The sequence below is a fragment of the Bicyclus anynana genome, chromosome 11 (assembly GCF_947172395.1).
Source record: "Bicyclus anynana chromosome 11, ilBicAnyn1.1, whole genome shotgun sequence".
Taxonomy (NCBI): Eukaryota; Metazoa; Arthropoda; class Insecta; order Lepidoptera; family Nymphalidae; genus Bicyclus; species Bicyclus anynana.
In genome coordinates, this window is record NC_069093.1 from 3895882 (window position 1) to 3910977 (window position 15096).

Below are 15096 nucleotides of genomic sequence, written 5' to 3' on the forward strand. Positions count from 1 at the left end.
TACTTTGTTCTGTTGTTTATATTTTTTTGTGTATCTAATGTTAGAAACTGTAATTGCATTGCAACGATTACCACGGGCGCGATTTTTCAAGAATAAATAAAGATCATCCAGAAAGAGTCTATGTCACAGTTAAATTGTAAAATAGATTAGTTTATAATATCACTCGCGATATTGTAATCTGTCGATATATTGTGAACTGAACATGTACTGATTACAATTTAAGTGTTATTTTTCGGTAAATTAATATAATAATCAATAATTACCAATAAAAATTCTCAATGTTATTTATTTAGTTTTTGTGAACAGTTTTTAAAATACTTATTCAAAAACACAAGACGCCATTTTTCTTCAATAATATTGAAAATTACTGATGCGACGCTTCGTGTCGTACTGACTCGAGAATGTATTCGTTTTGAATTCTGTATTTGGTGCGGCTTTGACACCGTCGTGTTTCGACTGCCTATTATTGACTAATCTGTGAGGATATTATAGGAAAATAAGAAATTATTTATACAACACGCAAAATAAACTTTTTATATTCTGTAAAAATACACTATAAAAATTAATACATCAGTCTATTTATTCACAATAATATAATGAATTGATTGAATTGAACAATTATGATAATGAATTTATTATAGAAAATGGTTGTTAAAGTATCACAGCGTAGTATTCAAAATATGACGTTGCTTATATTAAGATTATTCAAATAATTTATTGTCATTTTGTCTTAATGCAAAATCTACTAAAAAATATTCAAACTATTCAACAATGCAAACTACTAAAAAACAATATTACAAAGCTTTTTTACATCACTTTAATTTCCTATTTATTTATTTGGTTAAGTGGGATACCTAGGTTAAACATAATAAAAATAGACCGATCCGCCTAAAAAGAAAACATTATATAGTAATAAATATATAGAATAGAATGTGTATGTTATGTACATATGAATTATCTCATTTTAGTTTAATATATTCACAGTAAATTTAAATTACCATTCAAAAATACCTATTCAAACTAATAGCTACTTTAAAACACAATTTTATTTAAAATTTCAAAAAAAAATTGTAGTTCTAACAAACTACAATACAAAAATTTAATGTAATTTTAAAATACATACTCCTATATACGTTGCAACTGCATTTTAAATGGTTTACATTAGCAAAATATATGCTGCAAATGAAAACTTTGGCTGTAAATAACATCATAGATTAATCTTAAAATTACAATATATCTACAGGTATCAACTGTTTTTAAATATCTATCTATTTCAAATCTATTCATACTTAGGTGTATCGAATTTCTGTTTATTTTAATTACCTACTTTATAAAAAAACTGGTATGAAGGGGTTTATAAACATTTATTACCCACAACACTGAAATTCGCTTACATAGTTTGCCAAAAAAAGCAATCTATAAAATTTACTGTAACTTTTTTTTTCATAGCTTGGCTTTTCTCTGGACTGCATTTGATTACTTAAATTAGAAACACGACGTATTTAATTAATAATTAAAATATGAATCTGATTTAATTGTCACCGTTAGATTGTAAAATACATTAGTTTATAATCTTACTCGTGATATTATAATCAACCGTCACATTGTGAACTGAAAATACTGATTGCAATTTAACGTGTTATTTTTAGGTATGTTATAATCTATCGGAAGTGAAACCGTTATATTGTCAATGGATAAATTTAACATAAAGTTTAAAAAATATTACAGCGGGCACAATAAAAATAGTAAAAAATTACAATGACACATCATTGTCATCATTTTTTTGTTGAATTGGACAAATCAAAGAAAATGGGAGGGGTGTCCAATGCGTGTCTTAAGTTTTTTAAACACTGTTCTTTAATTAGTAAAATGTTGTTTTTGTTAATTATAAATATAATTTAGTGAAATCTAAAGTTAGGTTAGGTTAGAAATTGACGATGCGGGTGACCGGCCGCAGGCCGGGCACTTAGTTCAGTCTTTAGGTATAATAAATAATAATAAATAAACATGACTGACATATGTCTTTCATTCCTAACTCTATGGACACGGAACGGTCTGCTGTAAGGCGACCAATCAGGGGCAAGTTCGGACAGTTGATGTTTTAAGATTGCAATTTAACGGTTTCACTTCCGATACAATACATTATAAGATACCGTTAAATTGTAATCAGTATTTTCAGTTCACAATATGACGGCAGATTATAATATTACGAGTGAGATTATTATAAACTAACGTATTTTACAATTTAACGGTAACATAAACATGGAATAAAATAAAGCTTAACTAATTTTTAAACTATTAAAACATAAATTTTTTGCGCAGAGACTAATAATAAAATGTTTTTGAATCGAAAGCACTGGATTAAAGACATACTCGACTTGTACTGTTTACCAACAAATAAATTAGAAATGAAGGTAGAAAACGCACGCACGTCATTTCATAACCTATTTATTTTTAATTAAGTATTGGTTTTTTATAAAATGTTATTCAAAATAATATATTAACGGGTCATTCTAAGCTTAATAATCTTGATTCTCATTAACAAGTTAATTATAATTATTATTAGGTATGAAATGACTAGCGATACCTACCCTCATTTTTAATTTGTTTGTTATAAAACAGTGCACATCGAGTATGTTTTAAGTATAGGTAACAATATGATGGCAGATTATAATATTACGAGTGAGATTATTATAAACTAACGTATTTTACAATTTAACGGTAACATAAACATGGAATAAAATAAAGCTTAACTAATTTTTAAAATGTTAAAACATTAATTTTTTGCGCATAGACTAATAATAAAATGTTTTTGATTCGAAAGCACTGGATTAAAGATATACTTGACGTGTACTGTTTACCAACAAATAAATTAAAAATTAAAGTAGAAAACGCACGTCATAATAACTTATTTATTTTAAATTAAGTATTGTTTTTTTTATAAAATGTTATCCAAAATATTAAGGGGTCATTTTAAGCTTAATAATCTTGATTTTCATTAACAAGTTAAATTAATTATTATTAGGAATGAAATGACTAGCGATACCTATCCTCATATTTAATTTGTTTGTTGTAAAACAGTGCACATCGAGTATGTTTTAAGTATAGGTAACTAATAATAATAACCTAATGACATAAAATAACTGGATTTCATTAGCATTCATAAATATTTTTTGTGCTAAAGAGTTATAATTTGTACGCCAAAGACAAATAACTGATAAAAAAGAAATAACTGATTTTTAAAGAAAGTATTTGTAGTATACACAATACAGTAATTATATTTTACTAAGTAAAATAAAGTTCTCAAAAGCGCTTCTAGACTAAGCTAGTCACGGAATAATGAATACTCTAGAATTCGTATCTTTCATTTTTAGTTTGGAACACACGCCTATAGTGTAAAAATAAAAATTCCACCACTTCTTTGTGTTATATGGTAGAATGAACGCAAGGTTTTGAAGGTTAGAGTGGGAATAGAATAAATCAAGTCCGTTTAAATACAATACGATTATTAAAATAACAGTTTAAAATGTTGCGCGTTTCTTACTTTTACAAAATTCGAAAATAAATTCAAAATTACAAAATTCGATATCATAATTTCTTTTCAAACATGTCCACAGATACCAAAATGACACATACAAACGACCACAGTAAAACAAATATCGCCCAGGCGGTGTTAGAGAACGGGCTCTTAAACTTATTCACGACCCCGTAACCCAGTAATGTACTGCAATGTCGCCTGGCAGAGAGCACTAGGAAGGTAGGTATCAAATACTGTATCCCAGTACCGGCGTACGATCCAGTAAATCTGATCAGCATACCGATATCTTCGAGGAAATACGTCAACAACAATGGCGGCACTACAGCTACGATCGGAAACAACAACTTCCTTAAAACAAAATTATACGATTCCAATCGACTGCAATCTAAAAATAAACTTTGCAAATTATTCCTCAAAGTGATAGCGATTATTGGAAAACTGGTGGACAACGTGAACACTGGGAACAATGCTAGAAAGTACTCGACGATTTCCAAAAATATATTCTCATTGTCTGTCGGTATAAAATTCAATGTGTACAAATCGTTTAGGTGCGCAAACGCAAACGCACCAGTAAACGCAAGAAGGAGGTAGAAGACGCTAATCAACGCGTAGTCCAGAGCTAGATGGAGGCCGAGGCGGCTCTTCCCTCTGATGGGGCTGATGAGTGCTGGCAGGGAGTGGTGGCACATGAAGGAGTAGACGCAGGCTCCGAACAGTGTCGGCATGCCGGTCACATCAAAGGCGGGCGGCTTGCCCTGAGGTCCGGTCGAGATGAGCAAGTGGATTGCCATTGATATCATTATGGCAAACGCTGAAATAGAAATTTTGAACTTTTAGTAATAAAAAGCCGTATTTTAAAAGCTAAAACACTTTTATGGTTATTTCTGACGCTAAACTAATTGCCATGTTATGTACTGAATGGAAGCTTGCCACCGAAATGTCTTACCAATGCAAGATGACGCTTAGTAGAACGTGTCCCTAGCTTGTCAATTATTATTGCGCGTTTATCTATGACGATTTCTATTTTTTTTACTCTTTTCCAGGAAATGCCACAAAAATGTCTATCAATATCTGTACAACCAGAAATATATCTCTCCTTCACAAATTCCTAACAAGCAGAGGCTTGCTTCCGCTTGTTCTTTTGTCAAATTGGAAGCACTTCGTTGTGCTAAAGACTGCTGCTTTCTGTTAAAATAGCTGTCATAATGATACTCACCAAGCCACCTCATACCAGACGTGAACAACTGTAGGTATTTAGTTTTCTGCACATTGAAGAACACAAACGGCCCCATAGCACCGACAAATGTCAGCAAGGCCACTCGGTAGGTGTCCAAACGAGTGTAGGCCGCACCTGTCGAATTACTGAAGCAGGGGAGGTTGTCCCAGTCTGTTGTGTTGGTGAGATTGGTTGGTACTGCTGAGCTGTGGACAGAATACAAGGTATTATTAACGCTAATTGAGTTCGTAGAGCCCCTTTTTGATACGGCTGCGGTTCGATCTTCTTCATCCTCTAATAGCTACCCAATAACGTTTCTCCTAGCTGAGGATAAATTGCCTAATATTTCGTACTGCAATGAACACAGCCGTCACCCATAAAAACGGCGGGAAGAGTGTTGATGTTGCGGTCGCTGACATCGGAAAGCTAGGGTCGCCCCGCGAAAGGCGACCATGTTTGCGTAGTCGAATGGTCGTAGTAGCGGTCGCATGGATTCACCGTGCGGGTGCCGGGTCCATTGCGTGGTAGAGAGAAAAGCTCCTGGCAGAGTCATGGAAACTCTGCTACGAGTTAACGACTAATTGGCTATATTGACATACATTCACATTAATATGTTATTTACATTTTTCTCGTAAACAATTTATGTTTATTCAGTAAAAATTAAATGTTACTTTTGAATTGTCATTACATTTGTTGTTTTTAATACTCATGCACTTAATTGATAGCTCAAACCCCATTTACTTCAATTAACTCCAATTATTTGGAAAAACAATGGTATGAGTGGGAAGAACGATAATCGATAGTACAGCTGGTAGGGTGCACCTATTATATATTTGAGAGGCTTGAAGCTTGTTACATAGTCCAATATCACGAAACAGTTAAGAATTATAAACACTCACCATATAACATCCATCAAGGATTTCGCCACAGCTGCCGAGTAGATGGAAAGATCTCCATACAGATACACACACAATGTGCAGTAGAACATGGTCCGGCCAGCCTTGTTTAGGAACAGGTTGGCCATCTCGCCCAGTTCAACCCGCTTGTCCAAGCTGTAGTACCGCGAGGGTATCGTATCCCCACATACTAGCGGGTCTTCTAATTCGTTGGCTTGAGAAGTTGTAGGTTCGTCCTCAGATTCGTTCTCTGTAATCTATACAATTTAAATATTTTAGAATACTATTAACTAATATTAAAAATGAATGTGATTCTCTTTTACTAATGATTTTAAACTTATTTTGTGGTTGTTCATTATGAATATTATTTAAACGGGTACATACCACGATAAAAATTAATAATTAATGATTCTCTTTTCAATACTTTTAAAAAGCTTAATTTTCATTGTAACAGTTGTTTATTTTTATTTTTTGTTGCTAAAGAGGGTTACAGAAAATATTGTACATCAATTAAAGATTTAAAACATTATAGTCTCACACTTAAATAAAAACTAAACTTTCCAAAGTTGGCATAATATAAATAAATTTGCTTAAGATAAATCAGTGAGCAGTCATTTATTAAAAGAGGCATTGCAGGAAAGTAAAGACCTGAGACTACCTCCCCCATATTATGTCAAATATGGTTTTCAGTTAAGAATTTTTATTTTTACAAGCTTGTACTGACAAAAATTGTCACTGGCAAGACTTCCGACAATCTTTTGTTATTCTAGCTTTGAAGTTAACTACTTGTTCTTATTTCTATTAGATAGATATAAATATGCTAAATAGATCAATATGAATATCAATCAACTCACACTATTTCTTTTAATAAACTGCAACCTCTTCCATTTATACACAGCATTGGCGCATGCCATTGTCTCTATAACATATGTAACGTTCATAAAACTCATGAACGCTAGAAAGACTAGTGATATAGTGCTGAGACCCCATCCTGCTCTGGCGAAGGCGGCTGGGAGAGTCAGAGCACCAGTTCCAACTATGAGGTTGAATACATATATCAATCCAACCTAAAACAAGAATATACATTTTTAGCAGACTCAAAAGTGGGTTGCCATTTAAAAAAAAAACAATGTGGAACAAAGATTATGATTCACTACATTTGTCAGGAAAACTTAATTAACAAATCAAACTGTAAACATAATAAAACCCTAGAATGGCAGAGAGTCATGCACTTGTGAATGTTGTGTGTAGGGTTTTTTTTTTGTTTAGTTAAGTCCATCAGTGATCAGTCAGTCGACTATAAACTTATTTTTTGATAGAAGAGGATGTTGTGTAGGGTTAAAGGCGCCTTTGACAGGTAACCAACACTCCCCTTTTCCACTCAAGTCATTCTCCTATCACAAGTAACTCATAAAGAATAACACAACAAAAAAAGGGGAAGGCTCGAAAACCACAAGTATACTGAAGCCAACTGATTGGTACTCCTCTTTAACTCCCCACTCTTTACTGAAACAAGTCACGCCACCTGACTTCATATCCGTCAGATGCTGTCAATCTCCTCATTAACAGTTTATATCTTTAGATGCTCCTGTATCTCATCAATTGTTATGAACCACAGAACACTACAGATCTTTCTTTAAATTGAGTTTTGGGTCCTTTGCAGGATGGATTTATTATAGTTGAATGAACTTCCCCATTACTATGATATGAAAAACAAAACAGCAAGTAAAACAAAAATAATATTAATTTATTTAAGGCTCTAAAATTCATACATAGGCTTGTGCTTGACAACAATTAAGCCTGATGGAAGGCATTAATGCAGTCTAAGTTGGAGCTCTCTTACCTAGAAGATGTCTCTTCACTCTTGCTTTGAAGGTGTTTAAATTATAAGTGTCAGGAAGGAAATATAAAAATATACAGCGAAGGAAATATAAAAATAATTAATTGTTGAAATGAAAGGGATGTAGTGAATGTGTATATATACACATTCACTACAGTAGGGCATTTTAAATTTTAGCTGTGCGAATTAGAAATGATATCTGAGAGTTATGTCCTACCTTCAAACCCCTTTGTATGACTTTGGCAGGCATAAAAACTATAGGAAGAAGTTGTCTTTTCAGCATTGAAGCCTTTGTCAAATATCACAGCCTTAAGAGAACAATAAAGATATCTATTGTTATGCCTTAGATACCTTTAAATATTTTTATAAAATTGAAATATACAAATAACTTTGTTAATAACTTATTTATTTAGCATTTTACAGTGTACAGTTAACAGTTTCAACATTATTTGATTTTTTTTATATAAATATTATACACCCAACTGCTTTAAATGCAATAATGCTAGCAATTTTTTAGACATATTATTATGTATAACGGAAATAAATATCTAAATAATGTAATTAAATGCAATGTAAACAAATAAAAGTTTCAATTACTGACCCATATTGAATATTGATCTCCAGTTTCGGTGAGAGGCATCCTGAATATTTTTTTTAAAAACCACCATCGACGCGGCATATCGCTGATAAACACTGCGACATTGTGTTGTGGCTATCGCCTATTCGCCTACATCTATTTTAAAGGTTAAATTGTATAAAATTAGCTCACTTTTATTGATTTATAACACATCACCGATTTTATCAAGAAATTAAAAATTCAAATTTCAAATTGATGATTTAATTTTTTTTTGTATCGTGGAAATGTCAAGTCAAATATCAACTGTCAATGTCAGATGAGGTTTTCGAACGTTTTAGACCACAGACACAGGTTAAGTTATTTTAATAAAGTTCATAAAATGCGTGAAATCGTGAATGCGTGCTGTACGTGTGCGTGCGTTAAACTTTCACGTGCGTGTCGTGTCGCGTTAGTGCAAAAACAATTCTATTTATTAAAGATTGTCATAAATAAAAAGTTAAGATTACTTCAAAATGCTGCCTAGTCTTAGACCGTTATTAATGGTCTAAGTGCCTAGTATTGAAATTGGAATTTTCAGATAGTAGAGAAGAGCGGTAGGTATTCACGATGTTGTCTATTGAAAATGAAAAGTCTGCAGTCGGGGGACCCCCGTTAGAAACGAAGCCGAAAAGAATTATCGCGGGCGGATGAATTCGCCGCGCGCACCGCGAGGCGCGAATTCATCCGCGTGGAAGTTGCGCCGTGCGCGCATGGTAGGTACCCACTTCGCAGAGCTACTATATGAACCTTATATGAACAGTATCTAGTATACAATATATATCTTTAATATGTCTCTACTCTATGTTACTTCAAAGAGTAAATTAATATAATTGTTACTTGCTACTGAGCCAGCGCACTGCGCTGCGCAGTGCGCACTCGCATCTTACGCAAGTGTTATAGGTACCGACTTATTTTACCATTATTTTGTTACGGCGTAATTTTAAAACTATGATATCTACTTAATTAAAAGTAAATTAAGTGTTATAGTGATTTATGCTGTGGGGGACTTTTTTTAGAACTTTCTATAGGTAGACAGTTCCATGATACCTATAACTATTACTCTAATGAAGGCACATATTTTTCACCACTCTTGCTCAAAAACGCTGTCATATTACCGCTCCACAGCGGGGCTAAACAACCATTTCAGCATGGGCTAAAGTAATTTTGTTTTTTAATTTTTTTGTATGTTACGAGTACTAGCCTACTTTAAAACGAAGGAGGTATTATTGGTAAATAGAATCATCGGAATCATCATAGTTACATAAACGTAAAGCCCTGATTGTATGAAAAATTTAAATTGGAACGCAATGCAGCGTTCTTGTCTGTGAAATGCGTTATCTTATTTCATTTGACTTTTATTTAGATAAGAGCGAGATTTAAGACTACTGAGAAGACTGTACGGTATAATACCTTTGCCTTTTCCTCATAGGAAAAAATTATATTAGTAAAGAAAAATAAAATTAAAGAGCGAAAATGTAAAAATCTAAAAATACAAACAGGTGAATAATCTACTTAATTAAAGCCGTTTTGTTTTACAAGAACCACGAGAAAGAACTGTCTGAAAATACTAGATCTTTATGATTAAAACGGCTTGAGTTAATGCATCACTGTCTTGGCACCGCCTTCAAGTTGATCAGAAGGTAGCATACGATGGTATTTTTTGCTTTTTAGTTTAGTGGAAACATTTATGAAATTTTGAAGTCGGTTTTTTTTTATTAATTTTATCCATCTCCAAATTAGGGTCACCATTCTCACTAGATGAAGACATAATAATTAATGTTGTGAAACATGAAAATTACGGTCACAAATTCAAAATGAATTTATTTAAAACTATCAATTAAAATGTTACTGGCTCAGCACCGCTTTCAAGTTGATCAGAAGGTAGCACATACGATGTTATTTTTTGCTTTTTAGTTTTGTGGTAACATTCCTAAGATTTTGAAGTCGGTTGTTTTTTTTTATTAATTTTTTGTTTTGCTTTTTTGTTTGGGTTAAATTAGGTTTAGGTTAATTTTTGTGGTGGATGCCGGTTGAATTTTTTTTTTCTTTTTGGTACATCATCATCATCATTATCATCATTGTACTGTTGTTTTCTTTTTGTTTAAAAATATAATTCTTTGTTGACATGGGTAGGTAAGTATATATAAATATACAAAATTATGTGTCATACAAAGTAGGTGGTCAAAAAGTCTTTATTTTTATTTTAACATTCCTTTCTTGTCGATTTAGATTATAATGAACTTAAAATCTCATACTGATATACTCCTATCTACTGATACTCCCGTATTCATAGTCCCACTTGCTTTGATAACGTCCCGCTGTAATTTTCGATAGCACACAGCGAAGCTTGTATACATATTCTGTTTGTTTTGTTCATCGTATTGGATTGGCAAAACCTTCACAAAGCAGAGTCGCTGTGCGCATGCTTGTTTGTTACTACGTAGAGAAGAGAACGCTTCGTTCGACACACTCGTATACAAGTATGTATATGGTGTAAATCAAGTACCGTTTACAATGTACGACTGTTTACAGCATACGATCACTATATACTAATTATTTTGCGTATATTGAAAATTTGCAGCATGAACGGCTGTATCTTTTGATTGTGTTATGCCTATAAACGATTTTTAGGCGGTACATCCAAAAATTGTTCGTACTCAACTAAAATACTAAAGTAGTTCGAACTAGGCTTTAGGGACAGTAGTACTGAGTACCTATTTGAACCCAGGACCTTCTAAAAATCCAAACCGGAGTAGAGGTTCCGACGACCTCCATGGCGCAGTGGTATGCGCGGTGGATTTACAAAAACGGAGGTCCTGGGTTCGATTCCCGGCTGGGCTGATTGAGATTTTCTTAATTAGTCCAGGTCTGGCTGGTGGGAGGCTTCGGCCGTGGCTAGTTACCACCCTACCGGCAAAGACGTACCGCCAAGCGATTTAGCGTTCCGGTACGATGCCGTGTAGAAACCAAAAGGGGTGTGAATTTTCATCCTCCTCCTAACAAGTTAGCCCGCTTCCATCTTAGACTGCATCATCACTTACCATAAGGTGAGATTGTAATCAAGGGCTAACTTGTAAACTTGTAAAAAAAAAAGGATATACCACGCCCGGCCGAGTGGCGCTCGAGCGCCTCTGAGATCGCGGCGCCCGGGTGCAACGCACCCCCTACACTATAGGTAAAGACTCTCTAGCTCTCGTAGCGCCCGGGTGCAATCATCACCCTAGCGCCCCCTGGTACCTATAGAACCCGAGCGGCGAGTGGCGCTTGGGTGCCCCTGAGATCGCGGTACCCGGGTGTAATGCATCTTCTGTACTATAGGTAAAGACTCTCTAGCTCACGTAGCGCCCGGGTGCAATCATCACCCTAGCGCCCTCTAGCTCTATTACCTGTATATACCCGGTCAAAATCAACGCACTCCCTGGTAAAGAAAGACGCCTCTATTAGACTTTTCGCTTTAAATATAGACAATCGAAAATGTAGTTTCTTTTAATGTTCTTTTCCATTTAGGCGCCCTTTAGGATTTGGCAACTGGAGCGACCGCTCCGTTCGCCGTATGAACGGGCCGACCCAGATTAAGAGTATCAGCATAGTGTAACGGCTTAATTACAAGTCCAGACCTCCCTTTATATAGGAGAGGGACCAATGTGGGTTGGTAGTTAGGCAGTCACATGCGACGAAAGAGAGTTCCTGGGTTCAAATAGGTACTCAGGACTACTGTCCCTAAAGCCTAGTTCGAACTACTTTAGTATTTTATTGAGTACGAACAATTTTTGGATGTACCGCCCAAAAATCCTATAGAGGCATAACACAATCAAAAGATAGAGCCGTTCATGCTGCAAATTTTCAATACACGCAATGATGGTTCGACAGGAGATCATTTTGCTTGAGGTATGCCAGGATCCTGTTGTTCAATACACAATGTTGTTTTACAAAGTATGGAAGTGATTGCAATAGGTTTGTAATTTGCTGGGTCGGCACGGCTTCCCTTCTTTGGTACAGGTTGTACCAAACTTCGGAACTTGAGCAGACTTAAGGGAGAGACGGAACAGCCTAGTTAGAACAGAACACAACTCGGAGGCACAAGTTTTCAGTAAAATTGCTGGTATTTCATTAGGACCACTGGCTTTACTCACATCCAAGCTGCGGAGCACCCTCAAAACCTCACATTAGCGTACGAAAATCTTTGGTATACTAGAAACGCAAGATGATTGGATTGGAAAGCAGGTGCTCCCAGCAAAGAGCTGTGAATTATCCGCAAAAAGAGTTGCTAAGATGTTAGCATTGTCTTTTGAGGTGAAAGTCAGTTATCCAATTGGTTTCAGTAGCAGAGTGGTAGCGAAGGACGGTAGAAGTTCGTTTCAACCGATTTTGTGAGAGACCAAAAACAAAAAGCTTTGCTACACCGAGGATAAGATGCTAATTTGGCCCAATGTAGTTGGTGTGGTTGAAACGAGTCTTCTTTACAACCTTCTTGTAGGACTTGGCGGCTAAGTTGAATGCTCTCTTCTTTTCGAGATCTTTGGAGCTTTAGTGGTATGAGCTTCATTACTGAGGGTCGTGCTCGTGACCCTAACACAAGTTTGCTTCTTGATGATTTCGCGACATGTGGCTGTGTTTTTCGCGACTTGCAGAGCCTCGTGTACCTTGCCTCTCTTTCCTTCAACTTTGCCAGTGATCACTAGATTCTCTAAGTTATCTCCTAGTCTAATGATGATGATCATGTTCAAAATTTTGGCTTTTCTTAACAGACAGATTATATTTTATTGCCCGTGTATTCTACGATCCTGCGCACGGCTCCTGGTAAGGCCCACCATTACTGTTAGATTATGAATCTGGAAAAAGGCCTAAAGGGTGGAAAGGTGGCCACAACCTACGTGGGTTGCCGCACCACAGGATAAGTTACCTATTATGTCGATTGTCGAATGTCGTATGCTGTAAATAGAACTATTTAAATTTCAGCTAGCGAGGCGGCGACCAGTCCCTCGTTGAGCAGGCGATGCTCGTTGCATTGCACAGTGTTATAGTTACTTAAATGTCTCACAGAAAATCTGAGGCCAGTACAAAAACCTTTTCAATGTGTTATTCTAATAGAAAATAATGTTGTGTAAAAAGAATGTTTTTGTAATTAAGCATAAAGCCGTATTTGTCTTCCGTCTTTATTTCAATGATTTTATTAAAACGATAGAAAAATATTGTCGTCTATAGACAAACAGGTAAGGAAAATACTACATTATAGATAGATACATAAGTACCTACCTACTTGTTTAGAGATTTTTACTTTTAAGTGCCTACCTAAGCAAGGTATCTACCTACCTACTAGCCATAGCCTATATATATATATCTATTGCCCCCTAAATAAATAAATACCTACCGACTACCTACCTACTTCCAGAAATAATTCTTTAGTTTCACGATTGCGAAAATCTAATCTTACCCTGAAAATTTAATCACAACACTGTTTTTTTAAGTTTTTTACGACTTCAAGTTGTGCGACTTTATAATAAAGCTCTATAGCTTATAATGTTGCTTGTTGCTTCAAATTGGAATCTCTTGGACAAGTAAACATGGTCAGAAAAGTTCAATTTGCGGGCTATCTCGCCACTCGCCAGTCGATGAGTCGAGTCGACATAACACTTCAATTCAACCCAACAACATAATACTTACCATCATAATCATAGTACGGTATTTATGTATCCTAGCCTACAGTAGATATATTATATGGTATTATTAGATATGTATTCAAAGCAAATTGGTATAATCCGACCGCATGTAAGAGTCGTAAGCGATTGCGTATTTGCTCAGAGATAGGGTTCATCTAGAATAAGCATCGTTTCGTAACTCTTCGTGCGAACCCCGACGACGAAATCATTCCATCCAGCCGTCGATGCCGTGTTCTCGGGGGTTTGGGATTGTGATTTTGTATAAATCTTTATAGTTAATGTGCCAAGAACTTCACAAAACGAAGGTATGCACCTATCCTTATAATTTTTCCGATATATGTCGTAAAAGACGCCCAGAAAGGCATTTAGCATTTATGGCATCGCTTTCTCAGGCATATCTTTTGTCTCGCTCTAATAAACGCGACGTCTGTATCAGACTAAATTTACTGTCTCATTCTATTTAGTAATATAACACCGTTGTGCTCGTTCGTGTCACGTAAGATTTTTTTGTATTTTCTCATGTAAACCTGTGCTATTTGATATATTATTTGGATTATTTAGTGGTTTTAAGTGGTGACCTTACTATTTAGACAAAAATATTTAATTTTCCCGTTGGATTAATTGATATTAGGTCGTGCTAACTTTCACTCTAGGTATAGATAGGTGCTGTAGATAAATATATAGCGTAGTTATAGAGTCTGTAGATATTCTACATCGAGTCTCAAGGCCGAAATACACAAGTATTCTACACAAGTACCTGCTGTGAAAAGAATAATTTTAAGTATTTATAATATTGTAGAATAAAGAATCAGTAAAATCAAGTTTGATAAATCATAAAAGTGCCAAGTGTATTGTGTCCGTGTGGTGAAGTCATGGAGTGCAGCACAAATATAAATGGCGTATGTATTTAATGTTGCAAATCGCTGTACACCAATTTGCTGCGATTGGAACATGCTTATCGAATCAAACCGCGACGCAATACGATATTCATCTTCTAATAACAAACCTTTGAGCGTCAGGTCAATTGTGGTCTGTAGTTATCAAAATTTTACCAGTGATGTTATGCGATAGTCCTTGAGCTAACCTCAAAAAGTATTCGTGTCACCTCAATCGATCATGACATTTTTTTTTATTGACAATAGTGCAAAAACGTTTTCTTCTGCCGCAGAAAAAGTGAAACGTTCGAGCCAACTGCAAAGCTGCTCGTAAGGATCTGCCGAGCCCGCATTATCTGTGATATACAGCTCAGCCTCTCGTCCGTCCTAAAAGGTAATTAGCTTCCAACTAGAGTTGAAACACAATTATTTTTTATTCAAAATTGCTTAAAATA

At 35.1% G+C, this 15096-nt stretch overlaps 2 protein-coding genes across 8 annotated transcripts in view; one reads left to right on the forward strand and one right to left on the reverse strand.

Moving 5' to 3' along the window:
- Nucleotides 1-259: 259 nt before the first annotated feature.
- Nucleotides 260-8375, reverse strand: LOC112048124 (transmembrane protein 104 homolog). Its single transcript, XM_024085512.2, has 5 exons — nucleotides 8092-8375; nucleotides 6505-6717; nucleotides 5654-5907; nucleotides 4755-4960; nucleotides 260-4349 (listed from the first exon to the last, which is right to left on the reverse strand). The coding sequence occupies exons 1-5, from the start codon at nucleotides 8167-8169 to the stop codon at nucleotides 3589-3591; spliced, it is 1512 nt and encodes a 503-aa protein (XP_023941280.1). The 5' UTR covers nucleotides 8170-8375; the 3' UTR covers nucleotides 260-3588.
- A 4709-nt stretch (nucleotides 8376-13084) lies between these two features.
- Nucleotides 13085-15096, forward strand: part of LOC112048119 (protein Gawky) — a 47104-nt gene continuing 45092 nt past the window's right edge. For 2 of the 7 annotated variants that reach the window (XM_024085503.2, XM_052884176.1), the window contains exons 1-2: nucleotides 13928-14071; nucleotides 14935-15035. Coding sequence is in view for 1 of the 7 variants with exons in the window: in XM_024085504.2 (XP_023941272.1) it covers nucleotides 14661-14665; nucleotides 14935-15035 (106 nt within the window). In the remaining 6 variants the exon portion in view is untranslated. Of the gene's footprint in view, nucleotides 13320-13927; nucleotides 14072-14211; nucleotides 14263-14320; nucleotides 14666-14934; nucleotides 15036-15096 lie in introns of those variants that run through there. The other 5 variants (XM_052884173.1, XM_052884177.1, XM_052884174.1 and 2 more) reach the window with 5 other exon arrangements.

Excerpts from the sequence above, each read along its gene's own strand:
- LOC112048124 (XM_024085512.2), bottom strand. The coding sequence starts at position 8,169 with ATGCCGCGTCGATGGTGGTTTTTAAAAAAAATATTCAGGATGCCTCTC. Across the intron at positions 5,908-6,504 it reads AGTTTATTAAAAGAAATAGT|ATTACAGAGAACGAATCTGA; the intron begins GTGAGTTGATTG and ends TAAATTGTATAG. Across the intron at positions 4,961-5,653 it reads TCCTTGATGGATGTTATATG|CTCAGCAGTACCAACCAATC; the intron begins GTGAGTGTTTAT and ends TTCTGTCCACAG.